Source organism: Rhineura floridana, chromosome 6 (assembly GCF_030035675.1).
Source record: "Rhineura floridana isolate rRhiFlo1 chromosome 6, rRhiFlo1.hap2, whole genome shotgun sequence".
NCBI lineage: Eukaryota > Metazoa > Chordata > Lepidosauria > Squamata > Rhineuridae > Rhineura > Rhineura floridana.
The window spans coordinates 117465402-117490834 of NC_084485.1; the positions used below are offsets into that span (position 1 = coordinate 117465402).

Consider the following 25433-nt stretch of genomic DNA (forward strand, 5'->3'; position numbering starts at 1 on the left):
ATGTAATTAAATAAATAAATAAATAAATAAATAATTCCTACTGAATGGTTTGTCAAGATGCATTGGAAGCTGGCCAGCCTGCGTCCTAAGAATGAGCATCATTACCTTGCATGTTGCTCTACAAGCACATAATCACACACATCCACTGCACTGGAGCCCACATGTTCCCTTAGGGACCACACACATGCAATTCAGCCACCGTAAGCAAGTGGCAACATTCCATAAACCACCACAAGCCAGTGGTAAAAAAAGATAGTACACAAACTACAGAGCACAGAGGAGCTTCTGTCCTGCATTCAGGACAGGCTTTGCTTGCCTTTTTGTGGGTCTTGAGTCATGTGCCTGAGAGAGAGGACTCAGCGCCAAATGGGGAGACTTGAGGGAGCTCCAATTAGTGTAGTAACGGGTAGAGGGAGATATGGCGTTGTGAGGAGGACTTGCCAGGTAAGGGGAACGCAGCCCAGGCAGTTGACTGTGCCTTGTTTCGGTCCTCCCCACACCCGCAGGTTTGTTGGTTGCCCTATCAGCCAGCTCTCAGACCTCCGGATGCTGCTCCTAAACGCCAGATCAGTACATAATAAGATCTCCCTCATTCATGATTGAATTGTGGATGAGGCAGCCAATCTGGTATGTATAACCGAGACCTGGGTGGGTGAGCAGGGAGGAGTCAGTCTCTCCCAGCTATGTCCACCAGGGTACCTGGTTCAGCATCAGGGTAGACCTGAGGGTTGGGGAGGGGGGTTGCTGTGGTCTATAGGAGCTCCATCTCCCTCTGCAAGCCCCCTGTCCATGTGACTACTGGTCTGGAGTGTTTGCACCTTATGCTGGGTCAGCGGGACACACTGGGGACTCTATTGGTGTACCACCCACCCCGCTGCCCAACAGACTCCCTAGCTGAGCTGACAGAGGTGGTCTTGGGTGTACTGTTGTGATCCCCCAGATTGTTGGCTCTGGGGGATGTCAACATCCATGCTGAGGCCACCTTATCCAGGGCGGCTCAGGATTTCATGGTCTCCATGACAACCATGGGACTGTCCCAATATGCCATTGGCCCAACACATGTAGCAGATTTGGTTTTTGCAACTGGACATGGAGTTGGTGATCTGAATGTGGGGGGCCTTACATCAGTCCCTCTGCCATGGACAGATCACTGCTTGCTGAAGTTTAGACCTACAGTGGCTTTTCCCCTCTGCAAGGGTGGGGGACCTATTAAATTGGTCCGCCCCCAGAGACTAATGGATCTGGATGGTTTCCAAAGGGCTCTGGGGAGTTTTCCGGCTGATAGGGCTGGCGCTCTTGTCAAAACCCTGGTTGAACTGAGGAATACAGAAATGACCCGGGCGGTTGACATGATTGCTCCTGAGCGCCCTCTCCTGTGTAGAGCTCGTACGGCTCCATGGTATACCCCAGAGTTGAGGATGATGAAACAATATAGGAGACAGCTTGAGTGCAGATGGAGATGAACTCCTAATGGATGCTATTATACACTGGTAAGTGCCTATGGTAAGCTGCATTTAGGGGCAGTGAGGGCAGCAAAAAAACAATATTTTGCTGCCACCATCAAATCATCAATCTGCCGCCCAGCAGAACTCTTCAGAATTGTCCGGGAACTATTACACTCTGGCCCCAGGGACATGGTAGAACCATCTGAGGCCTGCTGTAATAAATTTGCTAGGCACTTCCAGGATAAAATCTTTAGCATCCGCCAGGACTTAGACTCTAGTGTTATGGCAGGTAAATCAAGTGAGGTATCCAGAGCGCAGCCTTGTCCCAATTTCTTGGATGAGTTTCAGTTGGTACAGCTTGAGGACATTGACAAGGTGCTTGGACAGGTTCGTGCAACCACTTCTGTGCTGGATCCGTGCCCTTCTTGCCTAATAAAAACTAGCAGGGATGGAACAGCCGGCTGGGCCAGGGAAGAGATTAATGCTTCTCTGCGAGAGGGGTGGTCCCTGGCTGCTTGAAAGAGGCAGTAGTGAGACCACTCCTGAAGACACCCTCCTTGTACCCAGAAAATCTTATTAACTACAGGACGGTAGCAAATGTTCCATTCCTGGGCAAGGTCCTTGAACGAGTGGCTGCGGACCAGCTCCAGACACTCTTGGATGAGACCGATTATCTGGGTCCATTTCAGTCTGGTTTCAGGCCTGGTTTTGGCATGGAAACAGCCTTGGTCACCCTGTATGATGACCTCTGTTGGGAGAGAGACAGGGGGAGTGTGATTCTGTTGATTCTCCTTGATCTCTCAGTGGCTTTCGATACCATCGACCATGGTATCCTTCTGGGAAGACTGACTGAGTTGGGAGTGGGAGGGACTGCATGGCGGTGGTTCTGCTCCTACTTGGTGGGTCGTCTCCAGAAGGTGGTGCTTGGGGAACATTGCTCGGCACCCTGGACTCTCCAGGATGGGGTTCCACAGGGGTCAATTCTGTCCCCCATGCTGTTCAACATCTACATGAAACCATTGGGTGCTGTCGTCCAGAGCTCTGGAGTGCATTGCCATCAATATGCTGATGACACGCAGCTCTATTTCTCCTTTTCATCTTCTTCAGGTGAGGTTGTCAATGTGCTGAACTGGTGCCTGGCTATGACAATGGACTGGATGAGGGCTAACAAACTGACAAGACTGAGATGCTGCTAGTGGGTGGTTCTTCTGACCGGATGGTGGATGTCCAACCTGTCCTGGATGGGGTTACACTCCCCCTGAAGGACCAGGTTCATAGCTTGGGGGTTCTCCTAGAACCTTCTCTGTCACTTGAGGCTCAAGTAGCCTCGGTGGCATGGAGTACTTTCTACCAACTTCAGTTGGTGGCCCAGCTATGCCCCTATCTGGACAGGGATAACCTGGCTTCAGTTGTCCATGCTCTGGTAACCTCCAAGTTAGATTACTGCAATGCACTCTACGTGGGGCTGCCTTTGAAGATGGTTCGGAAACTACAGCTTGTGCAAAATGCAGCGGCCAGATTGGTAACAGGGACCAGATGGTCCGAACATATAAAACAAATTCTGGCCCGCTTGCATTGGCTGCCTGTATGTTTCCAAGCTCGATTCAAGGTGCTGGTTTTAACCTATAAAGCCTAACGTGGCTTGGGACCACAAGACCTGATGGACCGCCTCTCCCAATACGAACCCACCCGTACACTCAACATCCAAGGCCCTCCTCCGGGTGCCTACTGCAAGGGAAGCTGGGAGTCTGGCAACATGGAAGAGGGCCTTTTCAGTGGTGGCCCCCAAATTATGGAATGATCTCCTCGACAAGGTGCGCTTGGTGCCAACACTGTTATCTTTTCAGTGCCAGGTCAAGACTTTCCTCTTCTCCCAGGCATTTTAGCATGCGTTTTTAAATTGTTTTAAATTGTGTTTTAAATTGTTTTTAAAAGATGTGTCTTTAAATTTGTATATTTGTTTTTAATGTTTTTAGTTATTGTAAACCACCGAGAGAGCTTTGGCTATGGGGCGGTATATAAATACAATAAATAAATAAATAAATAATTATGTGAGAGCTGTGAACAATATCGCAATATGTCCCGATGCAATCTGTTCCAACAGTCAGTTTTACATTTTGTGGGCTTTGTTAGTTTAAATTTTCGAGACTCTTCATTTTTGTATGTGTAAAAGAAAATGAATAATCTTTTTTCCCATTCTCAGTCTTTTTTCTCTCAAGAACTTTCCATTATCTCCTCACATATATGAAACTTCTGTTAGCCCCTTGTTACGTCTTGTCCTGTGATGCCTATTCTCGCTGGCAGCAATTCTTTTTCAAAGTCTCAGAGGTTCTTCCCAGCCCTCATACCTGAAATCCTTCTTACCTAATGATGCCAGGGACTAAAACTGGAACCATACACAAAGCATGTGCTCTGCCATGGAGTTTGGCTAAACTGAAAGGTTTTGATTCATTAAACAGCTTTGATCTCAATAATCGGAAGCACCCTTTTTCATCATGCCCAAGACCACCTTTTTGAAATCCAAGTACAGGGACAAACTACAGCTTGTATCGGTTCCACTAGCAATGTGAGCTAGTCAGTCCACATGGCTGGTTTCCAAGATTCATGGAGCAAAGGTACTTGATTTGGGGGGGTATCTGCATACTTTCCACAATCCTGATGCTACAGCACTGAATTAGAACCACTGCAAATTTTGAATACTGGATAGGCCAATTGACCCACAGCAAACTGCACTCAGGTGAGGTCATGACATGTCACACTCTACACATCTATACATCACATAGAAGTGTTTTCATTAACATGTGATACAGGCTTGAGTTGATGTTTAATGGACTCCACACGAACCCAGAGTCTCCTTCCTGTAGTCTCACAGCTAATTCAGAACCCATAAATATGCATGTACCAGTATGGGCTTTGTTCAAATGCACGCCCCCTTATGCATATGGGCTTCAATGCTAAATCTCACCTAGGGATGGACAGATCAGTCTAATGCCATCCCCGTTTATTTTCTCTGACAACCATAGGCCTGTTCTTCCTGTTTTGTGTGGATTTTTTGAAAGAGTACATGAAAAGTTGACATTTAAATTGTATGCATTATTATATGCATTGTTGTACACATTTTCCCCAAATATGTATTTTATTATTTTAATGTGCTTTCCCATAAATACATATTTTATACCCAACTGTAACTGTAAAATATGTATATTTGTGTACCGAAACAGCACTGCAAAATCTGGAGTTGTAGTCCAATCAGGAGTTGCATTCTGATCCATAAGCATGTTCAGGACCATCAAATTGGGTCCATCCCCAGCAAAATGCGGACTGAACAAATTTCTCCTCCATCCCTAATTTAACCTGTCATGTTGCTCAGTTTCAAAAAGGTATTTGTGGAGCTCATCAATCAATATTGCAGCCCTCAAACCCAAAATCTTTTTTACCTAAAGGTGCCAGGGAGTGAAAATGGATCCACACACATGGAGGGGGCAACCTGTAGTACCAAAACTCATTTTATTTAACCCTGGACATCTCCAGAACTTGCCCAGTTCTTCTATCCCATCCCATTATTTTTCCTAATTTTTAAAATTATCCCCCCCCTCTTTCTATGTAGTTTTAGAACATGAGAAAGGGACAATTAGATGTTGGTGTGCAGTGCTTTTTTGTGATGGTACTCACTGGTATAGAGTATTGGCCCTTCTTTTGGGGCAGCACATGGCAACCATTTTGTGCTGCATTGCACAATGTGTATATGCGCTCAAGCTGTTACGCTTGATTGGGTTTTGCCATACATAGATAGATAGCTTTGTGTATGTATTCCCAATCCTATGCAGGTGTACTCAGAAGTAAGCCTCACCATGGTTGATGGGATTATTCTCAAATAAGTGTACAGAGGATTAAAAAAAAAAACAACAGACCAGTATAACCACCACCTGCTACTGAAAGTAAAATGGGTGGTGGCAACTGGGGAGAGGGCCTTCTCAGTTGGGACACACCATTTTTGAGATGGTCTTCCCAAGGAGGCTTCATTGGTGCCTACATTGTTGTCTCTCCCACCCCGCAATTAAATGTTCTTGCTTCTGTTTTATCATATAGTTTTTAGTGTTGTTTTATTATTGTTGTTTCATTGTGTTTTTGCTTGATTTAGATTTATGTTGTAAGCCACCCTTGGAGTAGTTTTTACACTGAAAGTTGGAATATACAAACTAACAAGATGACTGATCTTCTTGAATCATGATAGCTACATCTCCTCAAGAGTAAGTATTTATAAGCTGAGCAGGTGGTGCATTCAAAATTATATCATTGTCAAACAACTGGGAATGGGTCACGGGATCCACGTGTTTCAAAACCTCACACCCTCACTACTGTAGCAACAGTCCCACCTTAATCACAGTTTATGTCAGCATCAGTATAAACATTAACTGTGGTTCAGGCTAACCAAAGTTTCCCAGTTAACCAACATTTGCAACTATTGACATGGCTGCTTTTAACACAGTTTTCATTACTGCGCATGCCTAATTAGGATCAAAGTCAGGAGTTGTAACTTGTTCCCCAGAAGGGGAGAAGTAGGGAAAGGAAGTGCAGTTCTCTCCCTCTCTCTAGCTTAACTATGGTTAAGCTACTGGGAGTATTACATTGGCATCAGCCATAAAAATATGTTACTGTCCTGTGTAAACTAGGAACTGAAAGAAGATGGTAGGATTTTAGAAGACAGCTTTATAAGTCTTCAGCAGCACTTTTCAAGGCACATCACATATTGGTTTACATTTTATAAACTACTGTTTCAGTAGGAAGGGCTAAATGACACTTCTTATATTAACAACACACATTCACTTTCACCATTAAACCAATCTTTGAAAATAAAAATAGCACATTATAGCTAAATTTTGGGCAAAGCAAGTGGGGGACTGAGGGTGAGGAAGAAAAAGAAACCACCAACAATTTGTGGGGGGAAAACGTGTTCTCCTCTGTGAGTTTTTGGTCTGCTGCCATTTTTTCCTTTTGGCAATCAATGGAATGTTGCGGGCATCATACAAAAGCATCTGCGGCAGCCTGAGGGTTAAGTTAGACATTTCTTATCTTTGACAGATGGTTAATTTACAGTCATTATAACTAAATTCAATTGCTTAATAAGTTAGATATGACAAACACGTGTGTGGAAATCTTTGCCAAGACACCCTTCTCAGAATCCTAGGATGAAGCAAGCCCTGCAATGCTTTCGCCATGCATCCTCATGCTGAGGGTGACAGACTGAAGCACATTTTAACTTTCCTGAGGGTTTTTAAAAACTCTTTAAGATCATCTGTTATTTTATTTGAATACATTTCTAAGTAACAATCTAGGAACTGGGCTAAGCAGAATTTTCAGTCAACCAAACTGATAGTACAGTCCTAGTCTTAGGCACAGGTTTTAGGTCCCTGAACCTTAGTATCTAAACATCTAATTCAGGAGCTGGGCAACATGGTGCCCTCTAGATGTTGAGGACTACAACTCCCATCATTCCCAACCATCAGCCATGTTGGACTACAACTCCCATCATTTCCAACCATCAGTCATGTTGGCTGTGGCTGATGGGAGTTGTAGTCTGGAAAACACCATGATGGCTACCCCTGAATTCTGTACCTAAAGCTGCACATGGAATGTCCATAATGCATGCACAAGAGGTCACTCTGAGAGGAGCCAATCCTGCACATACAACAGCCTCAGCTGTGAATCCATTTGCATCTTGCTTCAATCCAGACAACTATGATGGTAGCAATAGGTTATACACATTCAGAAGCAAATGTGGAACTCAGTGGGGAAGTCTTCCCTGCAGTCTTGTTGATCATTGCTTTGGCAAGAAGTTTCTCCATGAATATCTGGGGGTCTATTGCTACAATTATCCAAGTACAGTTCTTGCACATGACCCACTCATTTCAGTGGTGCCAGGGGCATGGACAGCTGGCCATTTCTGTAAGAATCTAACAACCTAATTCATAAGCACAGAACCTCTTTGTAAAATGTCCTAGAGATCCCAAGGCTTCCTGTGGAAATAAATGAGTAGGAATATAAATGTTCCAAAGCAATTTGTACACAAACCTTATCAGGTAAGAAGAAGCGTTAAGATTTGCATTGATATGTCAGTGCACTAAACAACTTCAGCTCATAAATAAAGGTGGATCCTAAACTAAACCTCTGTAAAATGTAGACCATTAATAAACAGTCTCCTTATCTTTGCTCATCTTTCAAGCTAAGCCCACCCACATAAACCCAAAATGGTCCACATTTCTTTAGAAGGAGAGGAAGAGAAGGGGAAGGAGAGCCATTGGCTTAACTAGTTGGACACATAACTACTACAAGCTAATTAGCATATCCTTTCCAGAGTATCTTGATAACCAGAAACATTTGTTCCTCTTTAACTGCTAGATCTAATAAGTCCTCAACCCAGTCTTCTGTGCAGGGAGGTACAGACATTTTCTGGGTTTGAGAAGTATACATTTGGTCTCAGATTCAAGACAAGACCACAACGTATGAGACACCCACCACATAATGGCAGCCATTGAGTTACAGGATTCCAGCTTGATACAATCTGCCAGGAATCAGGAGTTCAATAAGCTTTCAATACTGTTTTAGGGTGAATAAGTTGTGAGCATAGATCTAGTGACATCAGCTTTCAGAGAGAATCACGCATTTGAATCTTCAGCTCAGAGGTCCACTTGGAATTGGCTCTCACTTGGAATTTGGGAGAGGGATTTTAAAATGGAACTATATGTGGGGTCTCCAAAGCTGGCAGGGCATCAGGCCCAAATGTAGTGGGCCTCTCCTATTCTCATTGTTATTTTAATGGAGCTGTCATTCACTGTTTTTCCTCACAATACTGTTTGAGAAGCCCATCTAGTTCAGCTGCAGCCTGGGTCACCACAGGAGAATGCCATTTGAGGATGCAGATTAAAGGTCCATTCATGGACATTCATTCATTCATTATCATTCATGGACAGAGAGGTGTTTTTTTCTTTGTCTCATGAGATACTAGAGCCCAGGTCATCCAGTGAAGCTCAGTGGTGGGAGATTCAGGACAGACAAGTAGTAGTATTTTGTTACATAGCACATGCTTAAATCATGCAATTCATGAGCACAAAGTGTGGTGATGGCCACCAACTTAGCACTGCTTTAAGAAGAGAATAGACAATTCATGGAGGATAAGGCTATCAATGGCTGTGATGGTCATGATGGCTGTATTCTGCACCCAAAGTCAGAGGCAACACACCACTGAAGAAAAACAGCATGTCTTGCTTCCCAGGGGCATCTGATTGAAAATTGTGGGAAAGAGGATGCTGGGATAGATAAGCCTGTGGTCTGAGCCACATGCTCTTATGTTTATGTGTATGCCCTGTTCTCACACAAAGTAGTGTGTGTATAGGAATGTCTAATTTTATCATTAAAAGGAGCTCCTCTATCTCATCTTCATCTGAACTCCCCCCTCCCCACCAGCCAGACTCCATTCCTGGATGTGAGACAGGCTGGGAGACGAGTGCTTGGGGTGACAGACTGCAAGGAAGTAAGGCAGGGGAGGGCTACACTCCTTTCATCTATGTACCCCTTTTGATGTTAAAATTAGACTTTCCCCACTTTATACATCAATAGTGCAGACGCTTGAACAAACAAACGTGGCAGTCACCATCACGTCTAGTTTGGCCCTAAGCCTATGATGAGGGGTAGAAGAAGAAGCCTGGAAGAACACAGGAAATTGTGATAGATGGGTTACTTAATCTTGTCATTCTTCAAACAGTCCCTCCTGGGACTATGCCACTACAGAACATAGGCCGGGAACTGCAGCACTAGCAGTGAATGAAATTCCTCTTTGTCCAAAGTGCCATACCTGTGACAAGTGAGCGCACCAGGGAAAAGGGCTTTAACCCTTTCTCCTGAAATGCTAGATTTTCACAGGCAGGCCAGGCTTTCACCCTGATATCTTAGCTTTCTATATACAGGGATTTATTCATTCATTTATTTTACATAGGGCAGCATTAAAATATGAAAACCCTCCCACCTACATGTGGAAGTGGAACACTCCAAAGGAGGCTATGCCATGTTCTTCTTAACAATGCACATCAGTTATAAAGGACCAAAAATGCTATAAGACAAGGGCAGGGAACCTTTTTCAGCCTGAGGGCCACATTTCCTCATGGGCAACTGTCTGGGGGCCACATGCCAGTGATGGGTGGGGCCAAAGGCAAAAGGCACCAACACATGTCAATTTTACCTTTGTACAGTAGGCTTGTTTTCCCCCACACAGCCCTTTTTATCCTCCATCCAGGCAAGCAAAAGGCATTATCAGCGTTCAAGGGCACATTCCAGCCAGGCAAAAACACTCCAGGATCATGCAAAGAAAGGCTGGTGAGGGACATGGCCTAGGGATGGGGGAGGCTAGAGAGAGTCCTGAAGGCTAGAGAGAGAGGTTTGGAGAACCACATTTGGCCCCAAGGGCTGAGTTTTCCTACTCCTGCTGTGAGGTGTCATGTGAACATTTTTATTTATCTGAATATTTTGTTTTACTCTTCTGCTGAAAAGACTTCCAGAGTGGATACACCATGAAAGGAAAAAAGGCAGAGGAGGGAAGAGGAAAACAAGCAAACCAGTTCTAACATGGTCCTTGAAAGTAGCAGCTGACAGGGCACCACCGCTCACCTGGCTTCCCAACACTGCACGTCACTGCCAGTTTCTGAGAGGGACAAGGCAGCAAGGAGCTCGGCGCAGTGCAGGTACAACACAGAGAGCATCAGATTGGCTTCGCTGCTGTGCCTGCACTGCGTCAAGCTCCCCGCTGCCTTGTTTCTCTTGGTAACCAGCAATGATGCACTGGGAAGCCAGGTGAGCAACACCACTACTATCTGTCTGTAACAGAACTAAGGATAGACCTAATGGATCTTGGGCAAGCACCTCTACATTGTCAATTGTTGGCTTTCTGTCAACTCTGATACTTCCAGTCACACACTCCAGATGTGCTTCAGCCCAGACATGGCTGTGAAGGAAGACGGTCTTCCTATGAGTGAATGGAGTCAAGGAACCCCAACAAGGGCCTGCCTTTCTCCACCATAACTCTGAACTAAGAGGGCAGGGACCTGCTCTCTGGACATGCCTTATGGTGTTTGTGTGCACCATTTCCAAAGGGCTAGAGAAGGATATATGTAGCCTGAGAAGCTGGTCTCTCTTTCTCAGCAGTCTCCATGAGAGGCAGAAATAAATACATGCTGTATAATTCTCTCCATTTCTCATTTTTCCAATCTTAAATTCAATTCTCCACATTTCTGTAGCCATCTGCAATTTGTTCTTTTTAAAAAATCCTCATGAAAATTCTGCAACATTTTAATGCAAATATTTCCTAATAAGCAGTTTTCTATGCATTTAGACTAATGTACACATTTTTGCAAGCCATTTCTCATCATACAATGCATTTTTGCATGTTACTTTCACTCACACATTCACTTTTATGCACACTTTCCCCTCATTTATGCTTTTTTGTAGACATTGGTTGGTTGACAAACCGCATCACAAAATTCAACTAAGTGCAAATTTCGAAGGATGGCTGTTTCAGTTCTCAAATTGCTTCAGAAAGTGCAAATTTGATAGATTCAGCTTGAAATGCAAACTGAGCTGAAATTCTCGCCCATCTCTAGTATTGTATAAACCTGATCAGTTATGGCTAAGATAGTGACTTGATCCAAACGGAAAGGAATGCAGGATTACAGCTTGTTTTAAAGGCTGTTATTCCTAAATTATGCACCCAAGTGTAGCTCCATTGCTCTAGAAGTGTACTAAACTACCTGCTGTGAAGGGGGGGCGTTGCGTGCACAGTCGAGGGAAGGGAAACACACTAGAGCATAGTGTGTGAATGCTCACTATACCAATGGTGGCATGGAGCAGTGTTTGGAAGGCTACTTAAGCCCAAACCAGGCCTCTTTGCCAGTTCATTGGGTCCTGCAGTGCGGATTCTCTTTGGGGTCAACCCATCTCACTACCTTAAGAGGTGGGAGTGGTTGGGAATGATTTGGGAGAAAATATATTATTTTTGCTGCCATTTGGATTATGGTCTTGTATTTATTTATTTATATTCTTAGGCCTTAATATGAATTATTAGTGGATTGTTTAACTCTGGTGTATATTTATACATGTATATGCATTTTTAAAATACGTCTGTCAATATTTGCATGACTACTTCAATTTTGTTGACTCGTCTTGTAATTATTAGTGAATTCTCTTGAAATGCTGTTAAATTTCATTATGTAAACCTTTCTGATGTTCTGACCTGAAGGCCACCCTCAGCAACTAGACAGGTTTGGCCCCTGGAAATGGGGTCATTTTATTTATTTCCATTTGCAAGTTTCAAACCTGCTTCAAAACCAAAAGCTACACAAGCGATGTGCAATAAGATCAAATACAAGAGATTACAGACTACAGAAAGGCTGTAGCTCAGTGGTAGGGCATCTTCTTTTCATTCAGAATGTCCCAGGTTCAACCCTGGCATCTCCAGGCAGGTCTGGGAGAGACTCCCGGTCTGAAACCCCAGGGAGCCGCTGACAGTTGGTGTAGACAATCCTGAGCTAGATGGACCAGTGATCTGACTCACTATAAGGCAGCTTCCCAGGTTTCTGTTTGGTAAATTAACAGCAACAGAACCATTTCCGCAATTGTACAAATTAATATTCCATGACTGGGTCAGTATCTTCAAAAGCTGCCTAAATATCAAGATTCTAGTCTAATGTTGGCTGATAATTGATTCCAGAGGGATGGAGCTGCAATACTAAAAGCCCATTCCCCACTACATACTAAGCACACTTCTGGGGCATGTGGCACTCTCAGCAGTGCCCCATCTGAGGACTGCAGTTGCTGGGCATGGGTATACAGAGTTCTGCAGTCCTTTAGGTAAACTGTTCCCGAGTTGTTTAGGTCATGACTAAACCAAACCCAGTGCTGGTTTAAGCTAACCCTAACTATAAGCAATTTGGAGTCACCGGAATTTTAGTAACAAAAGCCCATTTACCAAGTGCTCTTGTGTCTCATCTCATTATTCCAGTGTGTGCAGAGATTTGATGATCTGAGTACTGTATATGGTTTCTGTGTTCTGTTCCTGAGCTATACCCTATTACTAAGCTCACTTAGAATTTGAGCAATTTAGACACCTTAAGCACATTTCACCAGAAGTAATTTCTTGATTTCATTTCTCTTACTAACTATCCTCGGAATCACAGTGTCTGCCTACTATGCTGTTGGCATCATAGTGTTATGGGTTTGGGGTTGAGATGGATAATTTCTTTGAGTCCCCTTCCAGCCTCTGATTTGGAGACTTGCGCCTGAGGGTGAGAAACCTGCTCTGCTGGTCAGATGAGTTTCTTTTGTTAATCTAATAGAGTGGTCAGGTAGGTTAATGGGTCTATCAGGTGCCCATCAACTGGTGAATGGGCCAGGGAGATCCTTTTGTCATTGAAACTCTTCAGGAAAGCCTTTCTCCCCCTTCTGGGGCCAAGGAGAGGCTTGTGTTTTTCAGTGTGTCTGAGAAAGGCTGGGAACTGGAGGCAGGCAGAGAGACTGTTTCTCTGCACTATGGCTTTGGGGTGCCTCCTGTAACCCTGATGGAAAAGCTGGATATTGGACTGCTGATGCCTTGAACCCCTCCATCCTAAGCTCAGGTTGGAATGTGTGTAAATAAACAAACCATATTTCATAAAAACACCACAGTCTCCGCTGACCTTCTTCCCAAGGGAACCAAACCCTGGGCGAGTGCAGGGACCCCTGGAAATCTCAGCGCTCGGAGATTGGGGTGGAGTGCAACAATACAAACGTAACAAATAACCATGGTAAATTCTAACAAAAATGTGGACTATCACATTGCATTTAGCAATATGACCACCAGACTGGCTTCCTGTTCTGGCACAAAAGGGAAACCACTCTAAATAATATAACCTAAATTATAACTTTAGGTTTGTAAACTCTTTGGAGGATAGGGGAAATCAAATCCATTTTAAAAAAAATCCTGGGTCTGTGAGCATATTAAGTAGTGCTGATATGGAATATTTGCCACATGTGTTTCAAATTAGGGGGAGGCATACTAAAAACTTCTTCCAAGTCAACATCTCGCTTATTAACAACTTGATCTTGAGCCTTTCCTAACATGCTCTTGCAAAAGAGTAGAGAGACTACATCACAGAGCTATAGGAACCACTTCCATTGTACCTAACAACCCCATGTCCTAATGAAAACCAATCTTTGCATAGCTATTACTCATGAGATGCAGTTATCTTGTGATGACACAATAAACCTAGCAGGAGCATCCTCCCATAAATGGAATGGTCTGGGACCTGGGTATCTGAAGGACATTTTAGAATCTACTAGAGTTCCTCTCTGTGGTGGCATCCTGACTTTGGAATAATTTAATAATGATAACAACCCTTCCTAGATAATCTGTCCACAGTGACCCATTCCGATCTGGGTTCAGGCCTGGTTATGGGACTAAATTCATCTTGGTCATCCTCATGGATGATTGTTATTGAGAGAAAGACCCCCGTTATTCTTACTTGATCTCTCAGTGGTTTTTGATACCATTGACTATGGTATCCTTCTGAACTGACTTGGTGAGATCAGTATCGGAGGCACTGTTTTACAGTGGTTCCAATCCTATCTCCGGGATCAGTTTCAGAAAATAGCACTGGGTGATTGTCTTTTTGTGCCCTAGCAATTGTGTTGTGGGATGCTGCAGGGTATCATCTTGTCTCCAGTGCTGTTTAGACGTATATGAAGCCCTTGGGAGCAGTTGTCAGGAGATTTGGGGTGAGGTGTCAGCAGTTCACTGATGATACCCAGCTCTATTTCTCTGTAACATCTGAACTGGGAGAGGCTGTCCAAGCCCTGGACCAGTGCCTGGACTCGGTGGTGGGTTGGATGAGGGCCAATAAACTGAGTCTGAATCCTAGCAAGATGGAGATGCTGTGGTTCCCGAATTTGGATAGTTGCCTGCTTTGGATGGGGTCTCACTCTCTCTGAAAGAGCAGGTTTGTAGTCTGGGAGTGCTCCTGGATGTAGAGGCCCCGGGTGACCTCAGTGGCTAGGAGTGCCTTTTACCAGCTTTGACTGGTATGATAGCTGTGGCCATTTCTGGACCGGGATAGCCTTACTGTTGTCCATGCACTAGTAGCCTCCAGGCTGGATTACTGTAATGTGCTCTACGTGGAGCTGCCCTTAAGGTTGGTCCAGAAGCTGCAACTGGTGCAAAATAACCTGGCATGACTACTCACTGTGGCAGGATATTTCCAAATATGTTGCCTCACTGCTGAAAGAATTACATTAGCTGCACATTACATAGTACGCTAAGTTCAAGGTGCTACTTTGGTGTACAAAGTCTTATACACTTTGGGACCAGGATACCTGAAAGACCGTCTTACTCCTTATATACCCAGTCAATCAGATACCATTTCATCAGGAGGTATGGTCAGCAGAAGATAGGAAGTGGACCTTTAGTGCTGTGGCACCTATCCTGTGGAATTTATTCTCCTGAAATATTAGACAGGCACTATCTCTGTTATCTAAGGGCTACTGAAGACCTTTCTCTTTCAACAAACCTTTTAAATAGAGATCTTATACCATTCTGTGTCTGTGTTGTAATTGCTTTTTAAGATGTTTTATTTTTAAGATGTTTTCAGTGTTTTGTCCCTTGTTTGCCGCCCTGGGCTCCTTCTGGGAGGAAGGGCAGGATAGAAATTTAGTTAATCAATAACAACAACAACAACAACAATAATAATAGCCTGGAGTACTGTAATATGCTCTATGTGGGGCTTCCCATAAGGCTGCAACTAGTGCAGAATGCTGACCAGGATAGCTTACTGCAAGCATGTCACACCACTTCTAAATGAATGGCACTGGCTGCCAGTATGTTACTGGGTTAAGTGTAAGGTTTTGGTATTTGCCTACAAAGCCCTAAACAACTTGGGTCACATTATCTGAGGGGGTTCCTTCTTTGACATAGACTTCCCAGTTTTTAAGATCTTCCAACCAGCTCCTCCTGGTAGGAATGCAAAGATCTATCAGTTTCTCTCAATTTCTCATTTTTTGAATCTTAAATTCAGTTCTCCGCATTTCTGCAGCAATTTATGATTTTTTTTCTTTAAAAAAATCCTCATGAAAATTATTTAGCATTTTAGTGTAAATGTCACTAACATACACATGCTGCAAGCAATTATTCTTAATATAATGAATTTAATATGTTTCCATGAATATAGTTAATACATTCATTTTTATGCACACTTTCCCCTAATATATGCATTTCTGTAAGCATTTTTGGTAGGACAACTACAGTGCAAATTTGGATAATTGCAAATCTTGAAGGATGCCGTGTTTTGGTTCTCATGTTGTTTCAGAAAGTGTAAATTTGACATGTGAATGTGAATTCAGTCGAATTTCTCCTTCATCCCTATCTTCTGGTTGTTCTGCAGCCTGTAGGAGGCCATCTTGGGACAAGCGGGGAACAGCCTTTTCTGTTGCGGTGCCCAGCCTATGGAACAACTTCCCATTTGAGATAAGGCAAGCAACTACTTTTTGCTAAAAGCTTACTTTTTCTTCCAGACTTTGCTGGCCATTAACACCAATCTGCTGAGTTCAGTAGTGGCTAGTGGTGGTGGTGGTGGCAGCAGTGGCATCTTCCCCAGTGGCAGCACCACTCCATCCATCAGGATGCGGTGGAGCGAGGCAGCAGCGGTCAGGCTGGGAGAGAGTCAGGAAGTCCATTCTATGCATGGTGGCACCTACCCTTTGGAACACTGTCCCATTAGAATTAAACAGGCACCAACTCTACTGTCTTTTTGATGCCAACTGAAGACATTCCTTTTTCAACAAGCCTTCTAAGTGGTGGTTTTTATTCCAGTCTGTAACTGTATTATATTTGAGATCATGTGTTTTTGCTGCCATCCACAAGCAGCAATCATGGCAACATCAGAGCTTTTAAGTTGGTGAATTGCCTACCATTCCATTTCCTCCACAATACCCCAGGTATAGCATCATTCCAAGGCATTGTTGGAAAATATGGTAGCCACATCTCCAGAAAATATGGTGGAAATCAGGGAGAAACCCTACCATTAAGCAGAGTGAGGCAGCCACCTCTGGCAGCTGTCAGGAAAAGGTAGCAACTTGATAATTATTTGATGTATTTTTATTGTCACGGAGAGGGAAAAGCATGTGAGATTTTCTGCCTCAGGTCAGGCCCGGCGCCAGTAGACAGCCAGTGTAGGCCCTGGGAGAGGCCCTCTGAGGGGGCCCTCCTTAGGGTGGGAGGATGGAGCTCCCACCCCGCAATCCACAGCAGCATTGGGTTGCTGGACCCAATGACCCAACACTGCCATGGATTGCAGAGCAGGAGCTCCCAGGCAGCTCCTGATACAGGCGGCACAGGGTTTAAATAAGCCCGCCTGCACCACCTACATGTCACGCCAATGCATCACTGCACATGCCCCATGTGCTGTGTGCACATGCGTGCCATCACCAAGATGGCAGTGGGGTCATCCCTAAGTTGTTGATGCCTCCACTGCCATCTTAGGTGATGGCAGGTATGCACGCACACAGTATGCAGGGCTTGTGTACTGACACATTACAGAGCTAGATGCTAGATGGGGCAGGTGGGCTTATTTAAGCCCTGCACCACTTGTATTGAGGACATTGGGGCGTACGGCACACAGCACTGCAGGCCCAGGGCAGCCAAAGGGCCCAGTCATGCTTAGTGCTGGCCCTGCCTCAGGTATCAAAATAGTGTGGCTACCCTTAAGTACTATGCTGGCCTTGGTATATTGACATGAAGGGAAAGGGCATCATTTGTTGCTCTGCCTTAGGCAGCAACATGTCTGAGCCAACCTTGGTGGAGAACATTCAGTGAATTCAACAAAAAGGGCCTCTTTTGCAGGACAGAGAGGAGGGATGTAAAAAAACAAAAGATAATTCTCAGAGAATTTCTTCTGAAAAACTGCAGCCAGGAACTTATACAGGGAAGGCCTACCACAATTTTTATCTCCACACAGTACAACGCTGACATACACCACAGCAGGAAGAGTGACAGACCAAAGATGCTCAGCTGGGAGGGCATATTCTGCATCAGTTCCCTTACCTTTTGTATCCAAGTTAAAAGACATTTCTGGTGAGCAATCAAGTTTTTGCAGTCACAGAAGTGCAGCAGAGCGTCACGGCCCATCTCGTCTCCTTCCCGACAGATAAAACATTCTTTTGACTCTAATTAAAAAGATTAATAATGTAAGAGAACACATCAGGTTTGCATCAATCAACTGCCCATGTGGTTCTTATTATTGTAATTAAAAGTTATCTCCTCAAAATTGTTGGATGAAAGTGCCATGATCTGCAATTGGAAACACATTGAAGGGAGTTTTCCCAACTTATTCTATTTTAAACAGTCAGATTGGAGCATCACTCTAGAGATAATGTGTTCAAAAGGGTCCTTAGAGGCAAAATGTCAGCAACCATATATTTATGTCCTTTGAAAAGCCCTTTATCAAAATATGTATTGTGATTTTGTTTTTATCTATCTGTTTTATATATATATATATCTGTAAAGGGGAGTGGAGAGGGTGGGAGAGAAACACAGTATCAGCCAAATCCACTTCAAATCTCAAATGTACAACTACAAATGATAGTCATTAAATCACTTAAAAATCTCCATCCTAATGCAATTTCTATATTCCTCTGTGAGTTCTCATCTGGGTTTGCATAAAGGACTTGTCAGGCCAAGGCAAGAATTCCTGGCTCTTGCCCTGGATGCAATAGGTGTTGCTCTAAAGAAGACATTATATGGCAATAATCTTCACCATGCCGTGTCCTGCTCATTTGCAAACCTAGAAAGCTGCCTTACACTGAGTCAGAGTGTTGATCCACCTGGCTCAGCATTATCTGCACTGACTGGCAGTAGCATGCCAGCGTTTTCAAGTTGAGTTTTCTCTAGCCTTACCTGGAGATGCAGGGATTGAACCCTGGATCCTTCTGCGTGCACAACATGGGAAGGGCCATAACTCAGTGGCAGAGCATCTGCTTTGCATGCAGAAGGTCCTAGGTTCAATCTTCAGCATCTCCATGAAGGGCTGGGAATGTCCCCAGCCTGAAATCCTGGAGAGCCACTGCCAATCACTGTAGACAATACTGAGTTAGACAGACCAATGGTCTAACTCAGTAGAAAGCAGCTTCCTGTGTCCCTATGCGCTCTGCCACTGAGCTATAGCCTCCTTGTGGGCTTGTCTAAGATGTTTGGGACAAATCAAACCCTGAAGGTAGCTAGGACAAAATCATGCTTGATCTTCACACCATCAGTTACGCAGATCAAGTAATTTAGTGATGCTTTTGGTCCAGTAACCTGGCAAGGGTAACAGAAGTCCGGTTCTGAAGGAGTCCTGAATGCTTTGAACCCTCTTCCAAAGAAGTGCATGAAATACGAAGATAATCCTGTATTGGGGCCAAAATGGGGGGAGGGGGGAGTTGGAGAAAAGAACTAGGGATCAGAATGACTCTTCCTAACAACCCCAAATCAGGGCACACACTCCCCTCATGCTGCCAGGAAAAGCTATCAGCCAGGCACAAGCTGGGGTTAGGAGTTAGGCTGAAGGGATGCAACTGAGGCCAATTCAGCCGCTTCCCAAAGGATCATTTATGCTGTGGTGGGGACTGTCCAATGCAGATTAAAGGACCAAGAGTAAGAAATTGGCTTCTCTTAGTACCATTCCCTCCCCCAACATTTAAGGGAACTGAAGTGTTACATTAATATATATGAAAGAAATGTGGAGGTGGGGTGGGAAATGGATCCCAGAGAACACACAGTTCAGGATCCTTTATACTTCAAGAAAGATTTCCCTCCTTCCCCAGGAGAGAAAATTGGCCCCAGAGGATGCACTTCTGCACTTCCCCCCCTCTTTGTCTTTGACAGTTTTGCGCAGATCTCCACTTGTTCACACCTATTTGCCCCAATAGTTAAATGGAATGTCAAGGTACAGAATAATATCCCAGAATGCCAGTTGCTAGATACAAACAACCCGGGAAGACTGTGGCCTTCATCCCCTGCTTGTGGACTTCCCAGCGGAATCTGACTTACCACTGTTGGAAACAGGGTTCCAGCAGTAATGTAGTGGCAAGTTCAGAAGTGCAGGGTCCTCTCATGATAGTCACAACCACGACCTCTCACAGCCATGCCCCCTTCTAAGTTTATAGAATAATCTGGCTAGGCTTGAATATTGCTTTAGAAGACTCTTCTCAGTGGCTAACACACTCCCCTTCCATGCCGATTGGCTCATGGGACACTGTAGACATAGGGACCCTGCTGGGACCTGGTTCCCAAAGCAGTAAGGGGTTCAACACCTCCCAAGGCCCTGGACGACTACACCCCTGGGTGCCAGACTAGATGGGTTCTGATCAGGTCCAGCAAGATGACACAACCCGACATTTACACCACCACAAAAGAGGAAGAAAGAATAAAACTTCCTATATTTGCACTGAGAAAAACATGAGCGTGGTGTGCTGTGATGGTCACTTCACTTGCAAGCTTAATACATGTTTGTAGCAGCACCAAATGCCATGGAAATAAGAATAATGACACCAGGTGTCTGGTCGGGAAGGCTTGTTAGGGCCCACTGTGTATGACAAATGGTTCAAGAACAGTTAAATGTGACCCATCTATGGCTTCAATATCTCCTCTACTTATGGTACGCTGCTGAGTAAGAGTTGGCTATGTAAATTAAAGCTGCCTCAGGATACAGTACTTTTCACCTGCACTTAGAATAGAATTGGCTAGGTTCCCTAACACACACGCACGCACACACACATGCACACACACTTTGAGAATTAAATATGTGACACACTTCCCTGTTCTTTCCTTTGTTCTGTCTCACTTCCAGGGTTGCAACCCTAAGCACATTTCCTTAGAAGTAAATCCCGTTAAAAATCTGTTGGGCCAGCTCCTGAGGAAACATGGAGAGGATGAGGCCATTGTTGCCTTGAAAGAGACTCATCCCCACCATGTGTAGGAAGGAGAGATTACAACCAGTTAATTGCCTCTGTGGCAATTGCTGTGGGATAGGATGGAAAAGCAGTGCAGGTGGGCCAATTCAGGGAGGAAAAATTAAAGGAGCCAAATTGCTTTAGGTGAGGCAGTGTAATAAGAGCCCTCTGCAGCAATTCAGTACAGTAGGGCCCCGCTTTACAGCATTCCGCTTTATGGCGCTTCGTTCATGCGGTGGTTTTCAATTAGGGAAAGGCCCCGCTCTTACAGCACTTGTTCCGCTAATACAGCGGGTTTTTTCCATCGCGCGCCATTTGGATGTGATTTTCGCGTGACACAGCCCATTACAGTATGGGGCCCCGCTTTATGGCGATTTCCGCTTTACAGTGGGGGCCTGGTCCCTAACCCGCCGTATTAGCGGGGCCCTACTGTACGCCCAAACTGGACATTTATACACCTTCCCCCAAGATTTCAATAATAAAGGAAAACTGACATGGAAAGGAAACTGACATGGAAAGGAAAACTGCTGAAGCCGCTAAGAACTGGAGTAGATATTCATTCCTCTGAAATATTAGTATGCCTTTGCACCCTCTGTCGTGAGCCCAACCTTCCAAAAAGCCTCTCAAACTCTTGCTGCATTTTGTACCATTTTTGCACCAATGAGAGCTACATATACACACATACACAATGCCAGATCTTTCTGCCTCCTTGCCATATCCATCACAGCTCCTGTCACAAGCTATCCAATATTAAACAACCTTTATGCTGAACTTTATTTTGACTTGCCAGTTGAACAAGAAACCATCAAAACTTCCCTTAGCTTTTCTAAACACGTTTCTTGGCCGTAGTTTTCAGTGCTGAACATGAGGTCAGCAGCACTGGTTGCTGGCTACTGCCGGATTGTCTTGTACACATTTCTCTATGGTTGTGCTTCATCATTTATAGTTTCCAGGTCATCTCACTTCTTCGATAAAGATGCAGGTTCAAATTAGGGTTAATAAAGTGGGGGATTAATTAAATTTAATAAAGTAGTTTTAAGAGAGCCAAAAGAAAGTCCTGGCTTCAGGACTGCATATATTACAGCAATTTAACTTTTTAAAGAAGTCTCCTTTGGATTTATTTACTTAGTCTCATCTTTATTAACCAGCACTTAACTTATGTGCGTGCTTCCAATTGGGGCAGAATGCAGGGAAATTCAAATTACATCACATTACAGATGTCCTCTGACTAGGCATCAAGTGTTCAAAGTAAAATTTACAAGGTAGGAGAACGCTGCAAGTTTAAATGAAAAATTCAGCCAGAACTTATTACCGACAAACAGGGCCAAATGTGGTGCAGCAAGGATACCATTGGTTTTTTTGCATAAAGGAAACATGAGATCAAGTTCTTGCATGGCCATTGACTGGCAGGACAAATTACTCTCCTTAATAACCTGAATTCTATGGACATGAAATGGAAATAATGACCTACCAGGGTAGATGAGCATTAAAGATTGGATAGTCCCTTGCATATATCTTCCACTATATAACTTTTATGTCATAGCTTCTTCTACTAGCAAACTCAGGTGGCTGAGTGCCGGCAACTTTGTAGCCAGTATGGACCCATCTACAAATCAGAGGATGATGCTGAGGTATTCAAACAATTTTTTCCCCATAAATATTCCCCAAAGATAGCAGCCCCTCCCCCAACCACACATGCACCGACTGTACATGCAGGGTCTAAAAGCAACTAATGGAGTCACATGTGCTTGAAAGCATTCCACAGCTAGGTGTTCCTGGCAGAGCAAACATGAAGGACACCTCTGAAACCCAATGGGAATGAGTCCAGACATTTGGTTGAAAATGCAAATGGGGCCAGTCCAGCTATGTAATTCCATTCCTCCCGTCTATGTGTTCACTCCAGTGAATAGGGTTAGGTTTTAGAAGAAATGGCATTAAAGGCAACATAGCTAAAGAAAAAACGTATCCAGGCTCTGGTATTCTCTAATTTGGATTACTGTAATGCATTGTACATGGGGCTGCCTTTGAAAACTTAGACTACAATAGGGATACAAGATTGTTAACTGGGACAGGATATTTTGATCATGCTACATCAGTGCTTTGTCTTCTTTCAGTCCATTTCTGGGCCTACTTCAAAATACCAGTTTTGACCTTCAAACCCTTAGTGGCATGGGACCAGATTACCCAAAGGGACACCTCTTCCCATACATACCTAAGCAGATGGTGTTGGACTACAACTCCTATCACCCTCAGCCAGCACTGCAAATGGTCAGAGATTATGGGAGTTGGAGCCCAATGTCAGGAGGGCCACAGGTTCCCCACCACTGATCTACATCATTTTTGGAGGCCCTTCTCTGGGTGCATCTGCCAAGTGAAATGTAGTGGGTAGGTACTCGGGTGAGGACCCTTGCAATGATGACACCCATGGTAGGAAATACTCTCCCCAGAGAGACTTGCTAGGACCATTCCAACAGTAACCAAGACTCAGAAGCTGAAGAGTCACTGGCTAAGAAGCCAGACCAGACTGCTTACTCTGATGACCAGGGGACCATTCAACTTGAGGCTGGTGGGTAGGAGCCCCTTAGACCATATCCACAAGACCAGGGCTCATACAGCCAGAGCTGGAACCCTCATGGGTGTCTTTCCCTGGGGCCAGGGAACTGAGGGCCTCCCAACCTATCTCACTGGTCCACTATAATGGGGAACACATCAAGCAGGATGCCAGGAAACACAGAAGTGCCTGTCAACAGGCCAGAGGGCTGGCCTTTAAGGACAATGGTTCTCAAAAAGGGGGTGGAGCCTAGGAGAGGTAGACTCCAGGGAAGCAGAGGCTTAAAAGGCTTCAGTGCACTCCTAGTCTTTGTTAGTTAGATCAAGTTCTTCATTCTGTGATGCCACCCCACCCTTGTCTTGCCGAAACACTCTGAAGCCAGTCACAAATGAGGAACTCTGCTTTTCTTTCATAGGTTTATTAGAAGATTTCGGCTCAATGTACTTGAATCAACATACAGATTACACAGAATTCAGCATCATTAGTAGGCTAGACTAGACATGACTACACTGCGCTAAGACGTTGTCACAGCAACTAGACATGCCCCACACCCGCCTTAAGTAAATAGGGTTAGGCAGACACCCTACTTGACTGAGCTGAGTGTCACTGTTCTTCTAGTTAATCCTGAATTGCTGGCAGATCAAGTCTCTCCCTCCACACTCCCATTTTGCTGCCCACAAATAGCATGGAGAATGTTTGGAGGCCATTTTCACTCATCATATAGCAAATACTGTAAATAAATTAAAAAAAAACGAAGGAAGCAGTCCTAATGCCCAACTGGGGAACAGTGGGGTTGAATGGAGCAGTGAAGCCATTGCTGTACCTGAAGTCCTGCAGCTCACGTCAGGCAGGGCGGATGGTATGCAGTGGCGGTTTTGTTCCAGTTTTTGCTGTGGCAGCTTCAGACTGGTGCAGCAGTGAGGGCTGAACTGGAAAGTGGACCAGTTTGGGATGCAAAGGACTGCTAGCTGGCCCAGCTCCACTCCCTCCCCACCCAAGAAATGCCCCATTTGAGTGGTTTCTTTTGGCTACCACTAGGGAAGTCAATTTCAGTTGGGAAGAAAAAATGAAATGTATTTATTCACGTAAGAATTTTCATCCTGCCTTACTCGTGCATACTCAAGCAGGTTTAACAATGGTCAAAATCACAACTTTGCAATGAAACAGAACACAACAAAGGCAGGCCTAGCCAATAAATCTACCTGACAAGTTAAAAGCCTGTTGGGATTTTCTTTAAAATGTCTTCACTAACAGGCAGAGGATAACCAGAGGGGTGACCACCTGAGCTTCCCAGGGTAAGTGTTCCACAATACTAGCGCACTGACTGAGTAGGACCTGCCATTTGTCTCAACTGACCATGCTTCCACCATAGGCAGGAACACAGAAAAGAATATCTCCACTTGATCATAAAAGCAAACAGACTGGTATAGGAGGTGATGGTCCCTCAGGGATCCTGAATCACCAACACTCTGAATTATGTCCAGAAACAGACTGGCAACCAGTGCAAGCATTGTGGATAGAAGTAATATGGTCCCATGGGTATCTAATGACTAACATTGTTGCTGCTGCATGCTGGATCATCTTGAAGTGTCTAAACACTCTTCAAATATAGCCACACATAGAGTGCATTGCAATGATCCAATCTAGATTAAGGCATGTGTTACTGTAGCAAAGTTAGACATCCTCAGGAATGGGCACAGCTGGCACATTAGCCTAAACTAGGTAATGTCTCTAGGCAAGCTCTCATCAAGCCCAATCCTGGTAACTGCCACCAACTGAACATCCAGATACACGTGCAAGTCCAGGAGCATCCCCAAACTGGGAACCCAGGCCTGTTGCCTAGGGCCCCTGACACTGACAGGGGCCCCTGCTGCTGGGGCTGGACGGGTGTTGCTCCCGCTCAGCAATCTGCACTAGCATCGGGTTGCAGTGTGCACCCCTCAGCCCAATACTGACACAGATCACAGAGGGCCAGCTGCACTTCCAGGCAACCCCTGCCACCGGTGCGGACTGGCCGTGCAAGTTACTGCGGTGCCACAGCTCCACATTAGCATGCTGTGTGCACATGCTTGCCATCACCCAAGATAACAGTGGGGGCATCAAATACGCCCCTGTCATCGTAGGTATGTACGTGCAACGCACTAATCCGTGACATGGCTGGTCCTATTTAAACCCTCAGTGGCAGTAGTGCAAGCCACCGCAGTCACCAAGGGCTCCTGTGGTCTGGTGCCCAAGAGCCCACTGCAGGCCGCTGCGGGCCCTGTGTGAACCTGTTTCTCAAAACTACTACTCCTTGCAAAAGATGCTGAATCTGGAGTTCATCGCCTTCCTGACCAGGTACACCTCTGTCATGTCTGGATTAAGCTTCAGTTTACTAGCTCTCATCCAGCCCATTTTCTCTTCCTGGAACCAATTCAAAATATCAACAGCTTCCATGG

General features: G+C 44.7%; 1 protein-coding gene across 9 annotated transcripts in view; it reads right to left on the bottom strand.

Moving 5' to 3' along the window:
* Positions 1-25433, bottom strand: part of LOC133387866 (uncharacterized) — a 448159-nt gene that overhangs the window by 341984 nt on the left and 80742 nt on the right. For all 9 annotated transcript variants that reach the window (XM_061633579.1, XM_061633574.1, XM_061633575.1 and 6 more), the window contains one exon: positions 17560-17681. In XM_061633579.1, the coding sequence (XP_061489563.1) occupies positions 17560-17681 (122 nt within the window). The remainder of the gene's footprint in view (positions 1-17559; positions 17682-25433) is intronic.